Genomic DNA, 16,609 nt, shown 5'->3' with positions numbered 1-16,609 from the left:
GCTCCCGTACAGGGCTGTGAGCCCATAGGAGTGTATGGGGGACGTATATCGGCCGTATATACGTCCCCCATACTGTAGTGTGAATGTAGCCTAATACAGTATGTAAACATGACACTGTTTAGTGTTTACACTATTGGTGTATTACATATTATTTACATGTAAGATAATAGTGAAAGTACTTACAGAGATTGTTACCGATTCCTGCACGTCTTTATGGCTAACCAGCTGAACATTGCCATCTTCATAGTAGTGAACCTGCGCACACAAAAAAAAAAAACCCTGAATAAGTTTTATTAAGTTTGTTTAATCTTGTATTTACTGTCTAATAGACTTGTTTTCTTCTATGATATTGTAATTGACATTTTCCTTTTTGTAATCCTTATACCTTCCCTCTTTGTTGAAAAGAAAAAAAAACTGATTTGTGGCACCCACTAAGCTCTGAGATGGCTTTTTTTCTGATGCTGTTGTATCAGTCAAGTTTTGGTTTATATGATTTTTTTAATGTAATTTTTCCTCCCTAAATAGGGTCAGAATAATGAAAAGAGATGACTTTAGTTTGTACTGTGTATGCATTGAACAGTGCCTTTTATATTGACATTAAAGGATGCTGGAAAACTAATTGGGCATATTTATCAAATGTTTGGTAAGTTGATACAGTTCATAGTTAGAATTGGCAGTCTTAGGCCACATTCACACGACCATATGGGGGACATATGTACGGCTGCAGGCCCCCATAGATGGCAATGGCGGCACAGCACCGCTCCGTACACGGGAAAGAGATAGGACATGCATTTCTATGGAGAGGGGTCACCGCTCCTCCTCTCCATGGTGCAGGAAATATGCCCACCCAGCGGGCATACGTTCTTGTAAATTCAGCCTTATACTGTGCCTGATTTCTCAAAGTGTTTAATGCTGGATGATTTACTTGGCATAGTTTAAGACGGTTTGGTTTACACCAGGAGGTTGCGGTAAAATTCTGGTGCATCAGCATAATTTTTGGTGAACAGACTTTTTACCACGGGGCCATGCTGCAATTAAAAGGTTGTGCCCATTTTGTCATACTTAGTGTCTAAAAACCTAGCAGACATATTTTTTGATGCAACCCAGGACCAAATTCTGCACAAATTGAAAATCTACTTATTATGTGCCGAAGAATGATGTACGGTCTGCCTAATGTTCCCGCCACAGGAGACTATACTATAAAAGCTACGGCCTAACCTAAAGCCCCTCATTGACAACTCTGTAATGGCTTAATGTTGATCAGAAGGGGTTAAGTTACCTTTTATCCAGAATATTAGTATTTACTATTTTTTAGGGTTACTTACCTGAATCTTAAGCACTCCAACCAGCTGAGCAGTAGGTGGTGAAATAGTGAATTTCCACTCAGACCTCCAACGGCCATTCCTAAGAGAAGAAGCCACTTAATGAGCAAATCCACTTATATATCGTATACAGTGGGAAATGTATAGGACATAACAAAGGTCATACTGCAGATACAGTACAGCATTTGGTAAAGAAGCATGTGTGACAGTATAAAGTACAGTATAAAACCAGAAGGTTTCTATTTATAGCCAAGCATAAAAAGGCATCAATTAAATATCACATCCTAATAAACAGGCCAAAAAACCAAGGACAAAATTCTGCAGGGTCAACAGTAACTTTGGCGCGAGGCCACGCTTTCGTCAAACTAGTCATAGGAGTGCCAGAAAACTGTTTAAACCCCTTTATAAAAGTGGTGCAGTTTTTTAGTGCAAATTAGGACAAAATTCTGTCTCAGACAGATTAATAAATCTGAAACATCCACATTTCATCTTGATCGTCCTAGTAGAGGGGAGCAGATTTTTATATTTTCCATTCCATTCATCCTTCCTTCACTACCAGTGCCATATGCTGAAAAACAGCCAAACACCAAGATGTTCCCACAGTCTTGTGTGGTGAAAGTGCGTACAGGTAATGAGCGTTGAGTGCATTATTAATGGTTCTCTTGTAAACAACAGTACCTGCTCATTCCAGGTCTTTTCTTTAGCCCTTGGCTTGTGGAAAACTCTTCCGATTTGTTGAGAAGTTTTTCACAACAATAAGGCCCCAAAAATGGCCACACTGAGTCCTAGCTTTCCTCGTGCTACGGCCCTACACTGTATCTCTATGGATCCTCTCAATTGCACCAGACGTATAACCAAACAGGACCAAATCTATCAAATCTTCCGGCAGTCCTAGGCAATTTAAGAGATGCTGCTTTCAGCTTTAATTTACATTGACACTTCATTGACTGTTTGGAACTGCTTGAAAAGTGAGAAGGTGTTGAAAGAACTGCATTATCTTTGTAGGTCATCCTGCTACACCGACCATTCTTTTTGTACAGAGACCCTGGAGAGAAGCTACAACAATAGTCTGAATTTGCCCACCTTCTTTCAACTGTATTGGTGGCCTCAGGCGACCGATACAATTGAAAGAAGTGGAAGAACAGGTAACAGTAAGTTACTGCTTAAAATGCCACGTTGGCACTTCATGGTAAATAAGTGGATTTTTTTGTAGTTTGGGCACTGTCTCTAAAAGGTTCACCATCACTGCTATAGGCAATAAACTGAATCAATAAGTGGAAGTATTGCTTTCTACTTACTGGGAGATCTCCGCGGGGACATGATTTTCCATGGCTTTTATGTACTTTACTCTTTTCATGTGTTGATACTTTTTTCTGTGCCTTTTCTGATTACACATAACCACAGAACCTTTGCCTTAATTTCTTTGCCAGTGTGGATTTGATTTGCGGATAGTGACACCTAGTGTCAATAGCACCTTAAGAAATATATTTACTTAGAAAATTGATGAGGACCCTTAAAGAGGACCTGTCACCAGATTTTAACCCCCCCCTGACTAACAATGCCTGTTGATAAAGGGTTACAAGTCCTCCCTATAGAGAGGAGCTCTATAAAGCTCTATGCAAAGATGGGAAATATTGTGTCAATCTTTTTACACAGTGCCTTATGTTACATTCTTGACGTGACCAGTGACATCACAGGTCCTTCAGCCTTCTAATAATAGCAAACTGTATGTATCCGATTACATGAAATCACTGCAGCCTCCATGGAGGATGGAGAGGAGTAGAAGTCCATGGAGGCTGCAGTGACTTCATGTGGTCAGATACATGCATGGGATACACTTTGCTATTATTAAGAGGCTAAAGAACCTGAGATGATGTCACTCCGATCACATGACATGAACTGTGACCAGTAAGGAGGCATAAGGCATGGGGAGTATTAGATGGAAGGGGCCGGCTGAGAAGGACACGCCCCCTCTCTGATGCCAGGTAATATAAGATAAAAAGGTGATTTATGTGGATGTAAGAAAAGCAATTTTTAGTCTAATCACCCGAATTGGTTGCCAACTAACATTAACCCTAAGTCTGCTTTATTCTGACATAATTTTTTATATTTTATTAGGACGTTAGGAGGCTTACAGTTCGAACTATTTAGAATTTTTAAATTTTGACAGTAAAATGATTACTTAGTCCTAAAATTGACACATTTATTCAGGATAAAATGAGAAAACACATATCAGAATTTGTTGTGCAGTTGAGCAATATGCCAATGTAAACTACTTTCGGGGCGCACAGCAGAGCAAAGAGTGGAAGGAGCCATCGAGCTTTTATATTTTGATGACTTTGTTTTCAGATGCCGAACAGTGAACAAAATAGGATCATTTATAAGGGGATAAATTATCCTATTTTGGAAACTACACTACAGAGAATTTATCAGGGTTTATACTGAGCTTTTTACCACCGCAGATGTTTTATAGAAAGTATTTACTTTGGCTCGTGAAAGTGAAAATCTCTTTCCAAAAAAAACCTTGCTTTGGCCACTAAATTTTTATTTTTAGAAGGGGTTAAAAAAGTAAATGCACCCCATAGTTTGCTGCATTCAGGAGAAACTGGGTAACAATATCCCACATATTGGGATATTTTTGCTTTGTTTTTATTTTTATGTTTTATTGTGTTTGGGAGTTTTATACTATATGGGGCATTTAAGGGACTTTTATTTTGTATTAAAAAATTAAATAGAAATCTGCCCATGGTCTTGTGATGAACACTCAAGTCAATAATTCTCTGTGCAGCTTACGGCTCGTGCACCTGCGTGTCGATTAAAAGACCATGAAGGGATTTCTACCTACTGCAAGTAAACACAGAAGACTGTGAGGAATCGATACAGAAAGTATATGGGAAAACTATATAACTTTTCATTACAAAAAAGATAACCCCTTTAACCTGCAAGTTTGACGTTTTCAGACTTCCACCATTTAGTTGGTAATACATAATGTGTGAAAAAAACCCAATGAGCTCACAGTCACGTTTCCCCATCCTAGCCAAATCAGCCACGCTAAAAGAGTAAACAGGCTATTTTGGACACTACTTGTGTTTGACAGATTTTTTTTTTTCTTTTATAACTGAAGTAACAACAAATATACATAGACATACCAAAAGTTTTTCGGCTGAAATTGGTGGCTTTCAATACAGGCTATAATAGTCTGCTGTCCATCTATGGTCTTTGCATAGACCTGCAGAAAACAGAACAATCAGTGGATGGAGTTCGAGTATTTAGTATTATTACAACTGGATACAAAAATGCTGCTCAAAAACAAAAACAGATACTTAACAGTACAGACGCCATTTGGATAGTGATCTTTCACATATGCGCGTAAAGCATTATCACAGGCATCTCTCCAGGACTTTAGAACGGTGTCTGTCTCATCAGAATGAGGATCACTTGCTTCTTTTCTCAGGTGGTCAAATTTAAAAGAAATCCTGTTCCGAGGATCCAAGAACCTGCCGTTACCCAGATCTCCATGTTCTGTTATTAGGACCTGCAAATGGAATAAAACACACAAAAAGAAAGTCATCATGAAGGACCATGTTAATAAAGAATTAAAGTGCTTAGCCTATTAGAAAGCTTTCAATATTGTATAATTCACCTAGAAATAGCTGCACGTCTTAGAGTAATGATTTCAAATAAAAAAGGCAACACTAGAGACTGAAAGACAAGAAAGTACTAACAGTCACAGAACTGAACCCTTACTAAGATTTTGAAATGATTAGCGCAGGAACGGGAAAACATGGCTGCTTAGGGTGTGTGGGATGACAGCTCAACCCCTTCAGGCGAGTAGAGGGGAACAACAAGAAGACTGATCCCCTTTAAAACCTCTTGCCACACCACGAGGTTCCCAAACGTCATAGTGTAGCAGCGGGTGTATGAAGAGGGCTTACGGCTGAGTGCTCTTCAAACACCCTGAATGTTGCCATATTGGGCCGGATTAGGGTGCCGATCCGTTGCAGCGACAGCTGGGAGTCTGTCAAATCACCCCCGTTCCCTTATGTTAGGCATTGTCCATCCAAAAATGCCCATCTATAAAAACTGTTATTCCTGGTGTTGAAAAGAGCGCCTAAATGTCCGAAAAACATTTTTGCTACTTTGCAAAACATTTTAATAAAAAGTGATCAAGGGGTCAAGACACCTCAAAGAAAAAGTCAACTCATTCTACAAAAAAAAAACAAAACAAAAAAAAAAAAATATAAAAAAAAATGACTGTACACTGAAATATGAGAAAGATATTTGCCTCAGATTAATTGAGAATTTTGTTTTTCACTAGGAATTACACTTTGTTATGCAGAAAACAAGTCCTCATACAACGGAAAAATAAAGTTACGAATTTTTGAAAGTGGGGAGTGAAAAATGGAAGTGCAAAAATTAAAAAAGGCTGTGTCTTTAAGGGTTAATGTCTGCATAAGAAAAAAAAGATATTTTAGAGAATAGTTGGTGTAAAGCAAAATATGGTTAAAATTATATTTGTGATGGATCTGAAAATGACATTGCCTCACCAGGTCATCGTAACCTTCAATCTTGACAGGTGTAAACTGGTCCATGTTATACTGGGCAAACGCACTGTGAAGAAAAAAAAAAAGGGGTGAAATTTAAATAAATATAAGTTTTACTTCTAGGAATTCGTCTGTAAATAAGGAGGTCATTAAAAACCTTAATATTAAACATACAAAACATATAAAATGAATATTAAAACAAAGCACCATGTTTTTGTTGGAAACAATAGAGATTTTAATTTTAGCTTAAATCATCAAGCCCTACATTAAAGGGTAACCATCAGCTAAACAAACTAATTAAACAGATTTTTTAATACTGCCATCAGGGGTCGCACTAACATTTTTTCCAGAAGGGTAATAATACTTCTTACCACTTGCTTAAACTTGCTTCATAAATTAACAGACTATGGCTGACCCCAAAGTCCCCCAGATCAATCTAATAATGGTTGCTGTCTTGTATAGACTTGCAGGGCTTTTATTTATTTTTGTTTTGTTTGTTAAAAACAATTTTTAAACTGAGGCACCATTTGGCAGGGAGCACATTATATATGTTCCCCCTATTGTTCTTATATAGATCACATATGACAGAGATGTTATGGAAACATCCCATAAGATCACTGTTATTAGTGATCTATACACAGAGACATGCAGGGAGGATGCACATTGCATCTTTTCTGCAAGTCTATTAACCCTCACTGCTCCAGGAATCCATATAATGCCAGGATGCCCCCTGCACACTCGGCGCTCAGTATAGGCTGCTGTGATGGGATCGATAATATTGGTGCCTTGTCACAGTATAGGATTGGGGTGTCAGTGACAGCCTGATCCTGATAAAAGCCCTGTGAGCAGATTACAGCCAAATTTGATTGTGTATAGTTCTGTATGAGGGCTTGTTCACCACAGGACAAATTGAACTTCCTAATGGCACCATATAATATTCTGTGCCATATATTGGGAAATACATGTGATAGAATTGGCAAAAAACACAGCTGCTTTTGTTATGGCATTAGAAGCAAAACTGGTGAGGGGTGTTGCTGATCGTAAAGGGGGCCAAGCCCTGCCCCTCAACCTCTAAATTGCACTTCAAAACGCAATTTAGATGCTGTGTGAAGAGATGAGCGAGCACTAAAATGCTCGGGTGCTCGTTATACAAACTTTTCCCGATGCTCGAGTGCTCGTATCGAATAACGAACCCCATTAAAGTCAATGGGAGACCCGAGCATTTTTTCATTGAAAGAAAACATTAAAAGAACACTAAAGAAGAACACATTGCAGATGTTTTCCTTGTAAGAACACATTGAAATAACACTATTCTTCACATTGCAGGTGTTTGCGCGTATCTTCCGATAAGTTTGGAGATGTGCGCGCACATCTGCAAAGTGAAGAATAGAATAAAACAGTGAATACAGGACCATTTAAGTGCAGAACACATTGAAATAACACTATTCTTCACATTCCAGATGTTCCGAACATCTCCGAACCTAGCGGGAGACACGCGCGAACACCTGCAAAGTGAAGAATAGTGTTATTTCAATGTGTTCTTACAAGTAAAACATCTGTAAGCATCTGTAATGTGTTATTCTTCACTGTAAACACTGTTCTTCACTGTCTTTTATTAATTTAATGCTCGATCTCGAGCCAGCGAGATACTCGTCCGAGCAACGAGCCGGTCCGAGTATGCTAATACTCGACCGAGCAGTATACTCGGACGAGTATACTCTCTCATCTCTAGCTGTGTGTAAATGGAACCTTACGCTCCATTCAGCAAATTAAACCCTGCTACTCACATAGGCCCACATTTACTAATAGTTATCATGCAAAGTGCTCCCGACTCATGAAGACCAAATCTGGCACATGCTGCAGGCGCCCAAAGTGCTTAAACTGAGGGTTTTTTATGGTGCACTCAATTTAACAGATGTGCGCCACATTTCAGTTGTGACACAATACTATGCAAACACTTCACAAATACATGTGCAACCATTCTGCACACAGCTTTATAAATGTGGCTCATTAACTTACTTGGAGAGGGGGGTTACACCAAAGGGTTAACATTTCGATACCAGCCCATAGATGTTAAAGCAATGCAGGCATGTAAAGAGCAAAAGGACAGACGCCACATCAAGAAGCACAGGGAGGAGGGAGGGTTGTAGAGAGTGGGACACGCTGATGGGTGAAAATAAATAGCTGCTACCACTTCAAGTCACGGAGGAGCAGACACAGATTACCTGTTACGAGTGTCTGTCCAGCAGCCGCAGAACAGGTTGCACACGTGACGTGGCTGTGCTCTGCATGGAGGCAGCAGTGTGTGACCCCTCCAGAGCACCCTCTGCTTCACTGCCATAATCAGCCCTCGCTGCTAGGAGAAGGAAGTCTATGGGGACAGGGAGTCCTGGCCTCTGCATAGCGTGTGCTGTGCACAGTCACTGCTACAATACACGGCTGGCTCCATGGCTCAGACAAAGAGGGGAGAAAAGTCATGTGGATTTAACCGTCTGGGGCCTTATTCAGAAGTCTATGACTTTACAAGAGTCATAGACGCTTGTAGAAGAGTTAATGCAATCTCTGACAGCTATAACACAGCAGTACAACTATCCCCATATTGCTGCTCCCCATGCCTGCAAAGCTCCAGTCAGTTTGTAAAGTTGACTTGCCACCAATTCATATTGGTGTTCTTCCAGCTCAGCCAAAGGACAGGCTTTCTCTTCAGTTGAGTCACTTTGCGACCTCATTCCCCCTTCCCTTAGGAATGAGAGAGACGTTGACTGTGTGGGTAAAGAGAAATCAGCTCACTTATTCCCCCCTCCTTCAGGATCTATCGCTAGCGAGTCACACACACACCCAATGTCTCTCATTCCTCAGAGCAAAAATAAGGCAACTGGGCTGAGTCACAAAGTGATTTGGCAGAAGAGAAAGCACGCCCTTGTCCATCAGGAAGCTGGAGGCGTGGTTAAGCTGGAAAAACATGAATATACCAGACTCAGGAAAGAATATGATTTGGCTCTCAAGGGTTAATTTGCATAAATGTTGAGTCAAGTTTACTGACAGACTGTGGAGCTTTACAGGCCTGGGGAGGAACAAAATAGGGATAGTTGTACTGCTGTATAACAGTAGTTTTCAAATATATGTTTAGCTAGTGTGGATTAAGTTTACCTGACAGGTTCCCTTTAAGTCCTGTGGATGCATCGCTATAAGCCTTTGGAATGTAAAAAGACCAAATAATGGGGTATGACAATGTATACTATGCTTCTACATGAGGAAAAGGTATAACCACAGTCAGTAATCAGAAGTTCAGGAGTTGTTGGTTGAATAGTGGATTTACTAGAGAAAATAATACCCGCAAACTGAGATTTACTCAGTTCTGCCTCGTAGACATTAAGATTATGAAGACTTACTGTGCCGCTCCCTCCCTGAGCAGATTGTCATTGTTGAGGAGTAACCGGACATCTAAAATGAAAAAAGAACAGAGGTTACAGACCACATTACAAATATACTTATGTTACTTTTTACTTCACACACAATCCATTAAGGATAATATTATCCCTAAAAGTTATGTTCATATTTACCATGCAATGTTTCAATAACAAATATGAAATGGGCAGATAAGAGTTTGGTGTTCTGGAATCCCCTAGCACAGTGATGGCAAACCTTTTAGAGACCGAGTGCCCAAACTACAACAAAGACCCGCTTATTTATCGCAAAGTGCCAACACAAAAATTTAATTTGTGATTTATACTCCCTTCTCTGTCACAGTTTTCATTGATACAAGCACCCTGGGGACACCAATAAAGCAGAAAATAGTCCCAGGTACAGCTGTCACTTTAAAATACCTCTGCACAGCAAGTCCTGGGCTGCCTGGGACTGCAGGAAGATACCTGGAGTCATCTCTGGTGATGGCCTGGGTGCCCACAGAAAGGGCTCTGAGTGCCACCTCTGGCACCAGTGCCATAGGTTCGCCATCACTGCCCTAGATTATCAGATAGTGATGAGAAGGCAAAGGATATCTGTAATAACAAATCACCTGCTAGAAGCCCGAACCAGTAGGCGCCCATCACCTGAGAAGCATGACATTTTCTGGGTGCAGAAGTTCCTTGCCCAATGTAATCCAGTATAAAGTGGATTGTGTGAAGCCTGCACCAGATGAGTTTGAGTGTACAAGTAAAGGAAACACATAGGGGGAATTATTGATAGATGAGTACTAGAATTCTGCGGAGCTATTTTGGCAGGTTGTGATGTTTTCGCACATGTAAGGGTGATGGCACACGCAGCGGTTTTGGCCCGTTTTTAAGCAGTCCGTTAAAAACTGCATGCATTTTTGAAAACGGATGCGTTTTTTTACAGGTTTGATAATCTTTATAGAAATTATCTTAATTGAAACTGGTCAAAAATGCCTTTTTTTAACGCATGCGGTTTTTGACGGACTGCTTAAAAACGGTACAAAAACGCTTTCAAAACGCCATGTGTGCCATCACCCCAACACTTTTTCGTGCAGCTTCCTTGCCACCCTCAAATTATCTTACAGGGCATAGAAAGCATTGAATTGTTGTCATATTTGTGGGTTAGTTTGTACGGTGCACCACAATGATCAAGAGGAGTGTGGCTTTTGATCAATTTGGGACAGAACCCACACCTATGACAGTGTCTAAATGGGAAAAAAAGGACTCAAAAGGCAGGTGTATTGCTTTCATTGAATTGCACTTGGTATAAGAGCATATATGCCAAACCCCTCAAAGGGATTTTATTAATATGCCAGTAAAAATTGTTTAACTCTCACATATGTTATGAATGACTGAAAAATGTATCCCTTGGCACACTGGACCTGTGTAACAACCCATGATGTACTATTCTGTACTGGCGTAGTTAAGGGAGTATGGAGAAGTCTCAGGAGGTGAGCCCGCCCCATACATTAAGGGTGTTTTCTGCATTATGCCAACACCTGCGATCGTTGTTGCCTGGAGCCAAATAGACATGTGGGCGTTTTTCACCACACAAGATAATTGTTTTATATTATGATGGATCAGGCATTTTGAAACATGGGAATCCTCTGCATGATTAGCATGTATTATGTTTATTCTAGTAAAATTGGCTTCACTATTTTAAAGCTATTTCAGGTTCTTGAGTCCTAAGGGTCGGATCACTCATATAATAGTATTGCAGTTTATTGGTAATATACCTCTTCACCCTATCTGCCTTTCTCCTGCCTTTATAGAAGGAAAAAACAGGCTGGAACCGCGCTGCTCAGTATTCCACATTTAATTCAAAATCACAGTGGACAACGCGTTTTCAGATATGGTATCACACTGACCAACTATTTGTAATTTGATGCTTTTGTATTTGATTTTATCACATATGCCTACAGTTGTGGCCAGTGGCTGGCCTCAGCAGTCACATTTGAGGTCATGGAGTCACAGGTACAATGAGCATGACTTCAGTGACAGTCCCCAAAATGGAAAACCTGTTTGCATGTTTTAGAGTTATACATTTATTTTGGCACACTACCGTCCATTTCCTTCACTAGTAAAATCACACCTTTGGATGCCTCAAGTGTGTCTTATCAGGTCATGCGAGGCTTCAGGAGGTTATGCACTGGTAATATATCATGAATAAAACATTAGCCTCCAACCTGAGAGAAAGTGTAGTGCCAAACAGAGCATGACCCATGTGTTTTCTCACTTACCGTTAAAGACCTCATTGAATTCCCCTGGGGGTGCGTGAGTGATGAATTTTGCAGCAATACGCACCTGCGGATACACACAAGAATTAGAAGCTGAAACATCTGATATGAGGCCAAGAGCGCCAAAGACGACAGGATGAAATATTAAACAAGTACAGTGACAGCTGTCTGTAGATATCACGGTAATGGCAATTTCCAAGCTACAAAAATTTGCTCCCCCCCCCCAAAATATATAACATTTCTATATGAAATACAGTTTTTTTCTCATTGACACAGACCACTAGAAATCCTCCATTTTCATTGGATTTCATTTTCGCAGATCCAGGGTATTCATGCGGTCCCTTAACGCACTGCGCGAGACGCTGACCCCATAGCAATTTCATAGAGATCAAAATAATTAGTCTGATCTCTCCTAGTTATACACAGACATAGGGTCCATTCACACGCGGTATGCCCACCGTGCGGGCATACTGCCGTGTGCTGGAGAGGAGGTGACCTCTCCTCTATCCATAGAGAATAGTGGCGCACGGCCGCACACACACCAAAAGATACAGCAGGCTATCTTTTTGCGGTGTGCGGGCCGGATTGGTGCCACACGTGACACCGTATCTGCGCCGCGCCGCTATTGCTGTCTATGGGGACATACATGCGGCCGCAGACGGCCATGTGAATAAGCCCATATGATTCCACATGTTTAGAAGCAACATACAGATGACTTTCCATTCAGTCCCTTGCAGCAGCTTATATGGATACAAATAGCTCTATGCACAGTAAGAAGGAATAGCAATTACATTGTTCTAGCCAGAGTTGCTAAGTAACCAGCCCACACTAACGCTTAGTCTATTTATTTGCTATTATATTTGTTTTTTTTTATTTTATTTTGGTCCTTCAATCCATTTGAAGAACACAATCTTCTTGGTGAAGTAACTCATAATAATGAAATACAATGACATTAAAGAAAACCTGTCATGCAAATTAACCCACCCAAAATAAATACTTTATTAAAAACTATAAAGCATTGGCCTTAGCACCAAATGGTTCCTTTCCATGGATGTAGCGCGAAAGATCAGTTTGTAAACTTGTATGTAACTCACCTGAGGTGAGTGCATCACACTTAGTCCAACAAAGTGGTAATTGTGTTGCCCTGCCTTCTTCTTCTTGATTGACAGGTCCCACTGCTACAGAACATGCTGCAGTGTGGAACTTTGATCAGGGTGATGTAATCCATGGTCCTGTTACAATTGCAGCCTACTATATATATGTATCTATTCACATGGAATAACAGAAGCCTCCATGAAGGATGGGGAGGAATAGAAGTCCATGGAGGCTGCTGAGATCACGCAATGATACTGCCATGTGATCAGATACATACATGTAACTGGGTAAATGACCATTGATGACATAACCCAAGTCACATGAAATGCTGAAGAGAGGCATGCAACATGGGTAGGTTACGATGGGAGGGGCTGACCCTGCAGGACACATCCCCACTGATGCCAGATAATATAAGATAAAGTTGATTAATTGTAATGGAAACAATTTTTAGTAATTTAGTTAATAGGGCTCTATGGGAGCCTGTCACTAGCTGTATCTGTAAAAATGTGGTGACAGGTTCCTTTTAATCTAGAATTATAATAAAAGGTATTTAAAAAAAACAACAACTTAAAGAAATCCACCATCAAAATCAAGCATGATAAACCAGGGACACTTACTTATAGATTCAGGCAACATGACTGTGGTAATCTCCTTATAATTGTTATACATGGCTTGCTTCTATCTAAACTTAACTTTTAAAATTATGATGAGTCTGAAGGGCTCCTGGGGGTGTTACAAGAGCCATTCAGTGTTCTCGCTTCACAGACTGTTAGATTATTTCCCCCTCTGCTCCCTCAGCACTTTCCCCCTCCCTCTGCCTGATGTACTCTATCTGCAGCATAGGGCACTCTGCATAGAGTGATTATAACACAATGGGGCATAATTTTAAAAGTAGATTTTAGAAGGAAGGAGATTATGGATAACAAATAGAAGATTACCAGAGTCACGGTGCCTAGATCTATGAGTAAGAGTCTCTGGCTTATTATGTTCGATTTTTATGGTTGCTTTCCTTTAAACTCTTCGAATGTTCTTAGATTTCCAGTCCCTGAGCAACAAACTCTGTTTAGAGCTTTGATCACACTGTTCAGTGCAATTGAAAAAAAGTTCATCTGTTTTTGTAAAAGACAAGTAAAAACGTTACTGTACTCATGCGCGCAGGGTTGGAGTCCAAAATTTTGGTGTGTACAATGCTGCCCCTGGATCCTACGGAACTACCAAAAGCATGACATGTTACGGACTCTCCCTGCTAGAGAAGCGCTACACAAAGCTTGCCAAAACGGTCCCTGGCCCCATTTGGCTCACAATCTAATCAACCAACCAGTATGTTTTTGGACCCGGAGGAAACCCACCCAAACACTGAAAGAACTCTTTGCAGAGGTCAACCTGGATGGGACTTGAACCCAGGACCCTAGCACTGCAAGGCTTTATTGATAATCACCGAGCCACTGTGCTGCCCAACCATATCACTGTATAATACTGTGGCATATGGAAAGCATAGTACAAAGCCCAATGCACACAAACTGTACAAGGAATGCCATCTGAAGATTAATATACTGGCTGTAACTAAGGCCTCATGCACACGTCCACAAGTTTGGACCATGTGCTAGGTGCAAAAACGGAACCTGGAACACGGCCCCCTAGACTATGATGTAAATATGGTTCTCTAAATGAGTTCTGTATCTCCCTCCGCAAAATATAGAGCATGTCCTCTTCTTTTCCACATCTGGACCTGATCAATCCCATAGAAGTCTATGAAAATGTATAAAATGAGGTTTGTATATGGCACACACAAGTTGGGAGCCATATGTGAGCCGTAATTGTGGATGTTCCCAGGGAGACCTGCAGGCGGGATGGCACAGCCTGGCAAGGGTTTGCAGAGCATCAGTGATGTACTTTCTGTGGATACAAATCACAAATGGTTGCATACTAGTGACTTGCGGTCCGTAAATACTGAAAGGAAAAAATCTGCATGTGTGTAGTCTTATTCTGCTGCAGAAAGGAATAGAGTTAACGCCTTCAGAGTGTGTGGGCATCATCCCAAAGACACCTCTGCATTCAAGGAAACCCAAGTCGTCTGCTCTCCTACATTCCCTCCTACCCTACATGGTTTCAATCCATAGCACATGCTTTTCTTAGCACAATATGCTCATGTAAGCATGTGCCATAACTGAAAGACCACATGGAGGGAGCCAGGAGGAGGTGGGCTCCACAGCTGAGCAGTGTGTTACTTGCAATAAGCATTTACATACTTGGCATGAATAAAAAGCTAGTGTGCTTATGTCCATCATTACCTGATAACAGTTACGTAACTGCTGCCCCTGTACGGGAACTAGCTGCCTCCATCATGCAGCACCCAATGCACAGCAGTAACTTACATGGGGAAGACCCTTTCTTTCCTATTGTTTGGTGGAAGATTATGGGGGCTTTTAACCTGAGCTCTAGTAACAGCATTTAGAAATACGCCTTACGGCGGCCAGTACAGGGCTTTCCCTTTTAAATTCTTTGAAGATATTTTGTACATTACCTGCAGGATTTTAATGGTGTTTTTGCTTTGATGTAGTAATGGTGTAGCACTCTGCCAATGTGAATATATCCTAAAGACAAAGCCATGCGGTTTACAGCTATCTCCAGCACTCCGGTCTAGCTGAGTACTATGATCTACAATTTCCAAATGTTCCCATAGGATTGAAGAGTGTAGCTGGACCCATAAGGGTGCGGTCACACGGTGTGTTCTTGGTCTGTTTTTTTTTTAAGCGCATGCATTTAGCGTGCCACGGTGGCTGAGTGGGTAGCGCTTCTGCCTTGCAGCGCTGGGGTCCTGGGTTCGATTCCCTGCCAGGTCAACATCTGCAAAGAGTTTGTATGTTTTCTCCGTGTTTGCATGGGCTTCCTCCGGGTCCTCCGGTTTCCTCCCACACTCCAAAATATACTGTTAGGTTGTTTAGATTGTGAGCCCCATGGGGACAGGGACCAATCTGACATGCTTTGTGCAGCGCTGCGTAATCTGTGTGCGTTATATAAATAACGAATTATTATTATTTGGCTGGTTTGAATCAGTTTTTCCCTCTATTCTGGAAATGTGAGCAGCTGTGAAAATGTTAATACCTATTTCTGTCTAGTAATATGCTTTATGTCATAGGGAGCAATAGTCTGGACTCATTGATGCTCTGTGCAGGGGAGAGTACAATATCTATCGCCAGTAGTGATTGATAAGATAGTGTTTTATATAGAAGTCTTGTTTGTGGAGTAAATTAGGCGACTACTGCACAGAAACCCTCTACAGCCGGTCTATTTCGGATTGTTGCACACAAGTGAATGAGGCCAGCACTACGCTCTCATTTTGCTGAGACTTCCTGCTTCATCTTTTTTACCATTTCAGGCAATTTTCATGAACTTCTCTGAACCAACTTCCTTTGAGAGGCCTGAAGTGTTAACCCCTCATTTGCCTCAACAAATGCCACATACATTACATAGTGGATGAAACCTGCCTCTGTTTCATACAGATTGATTTCTAGAAAAAGAAAATGATACCAAGATACCAGGATAGATACCATCTCAACCACCTCAGAATCGTGCTCTGGCGAGAGAAGAGGCCAACTTCTGTTTCTTAATTGCCATGGTTCCTCCGTTGATTGTAACAGCTTATTAAAGGAAATGGGGCAGTAGTTGTGTTAGATAGCAGAGATGGAGAGCTGTGCGACGATACCTTTAGGTGTTGTGTCAGTAGCAGGACTGTGAAAAAAGTCTATTAATATTCCAGGATTGTAGCTGGACTTGTGTGAGAGCAAAAGCATTCAAAAGCATGATAGGTTTATCTTGTATCGACAATTGTGCCCAGACACGATTGTAGAAAGTGCCTGTTATTATACCTGTGCAGTATAATACCTGTATTATACTTGTGTGAGATCTCTTCACTAAACACAGCACAGCCCCTCCCAACACTCCTGACCATATGTTGTGAGGAGTTGTGAAGCAGT

General features: G+C 41.0%; 1 protein-coding gene across 2 annotated transcripts in view; it reads right to left on the bottom strand.

Moving 5' to 3' along the window:
* CAPZA1 (capping actin protein of muscle Z-line subunit alpha 1) overlaps positions 1–16,609 on the bottom strand; it is a 33,449-nt gene that overhangs the window by 4,604 nt on the left and 12,236 nt on the right. For both annotated transcript variants that reach the window (XM_072137613.1, XM_072137612.1), the window contains exons 2-8: positions 11,541–11,604; positions 9,259–9,310; positions 5,870–5,933; positions 4,651–4,857; positions 4,472–4,551; positions 1,326–1,404; positions 184–255 (exon numbers count right to left, since the gene is read on the bottom strand). In XM_072137613.1, coding sequence (XP_071993714.1) covers positions 184–255; positions 1,326–1,404; positions 4,472–4,551; positions 4,651–4,857; positions 5,870–5,933; positions 9,259–9,310; positions 11,541–11,604 — 618 coding nt within the window. The remainder of the gene's footprint in view (positions 1–183; positions 256–1,325; positions 1,405–4,471; positions 4,552–4,650; positions 4,858–5,869; positions 5,934–9,258; positions 9,311–11,540; positions 11,605–16,609) is intronic.

Source organism: Engystomops pustulosus, chromosome 2, assembly GCF_040894005.1.
Source record: "Engystomops pustulosus chromosome 2, aEngPut4.maternal, whole genome shotgun sequence".
NCBI lineage: Eukaryota > Metazoa > Chordata > Amphibia > Anura > Leptodactylidae > Engystomops > Engystomops pustulosus.
Note: the sequence above shows the minus strand (reverse complement) of the source record. Positions and strands in the feature narration are given on the sequence as shown.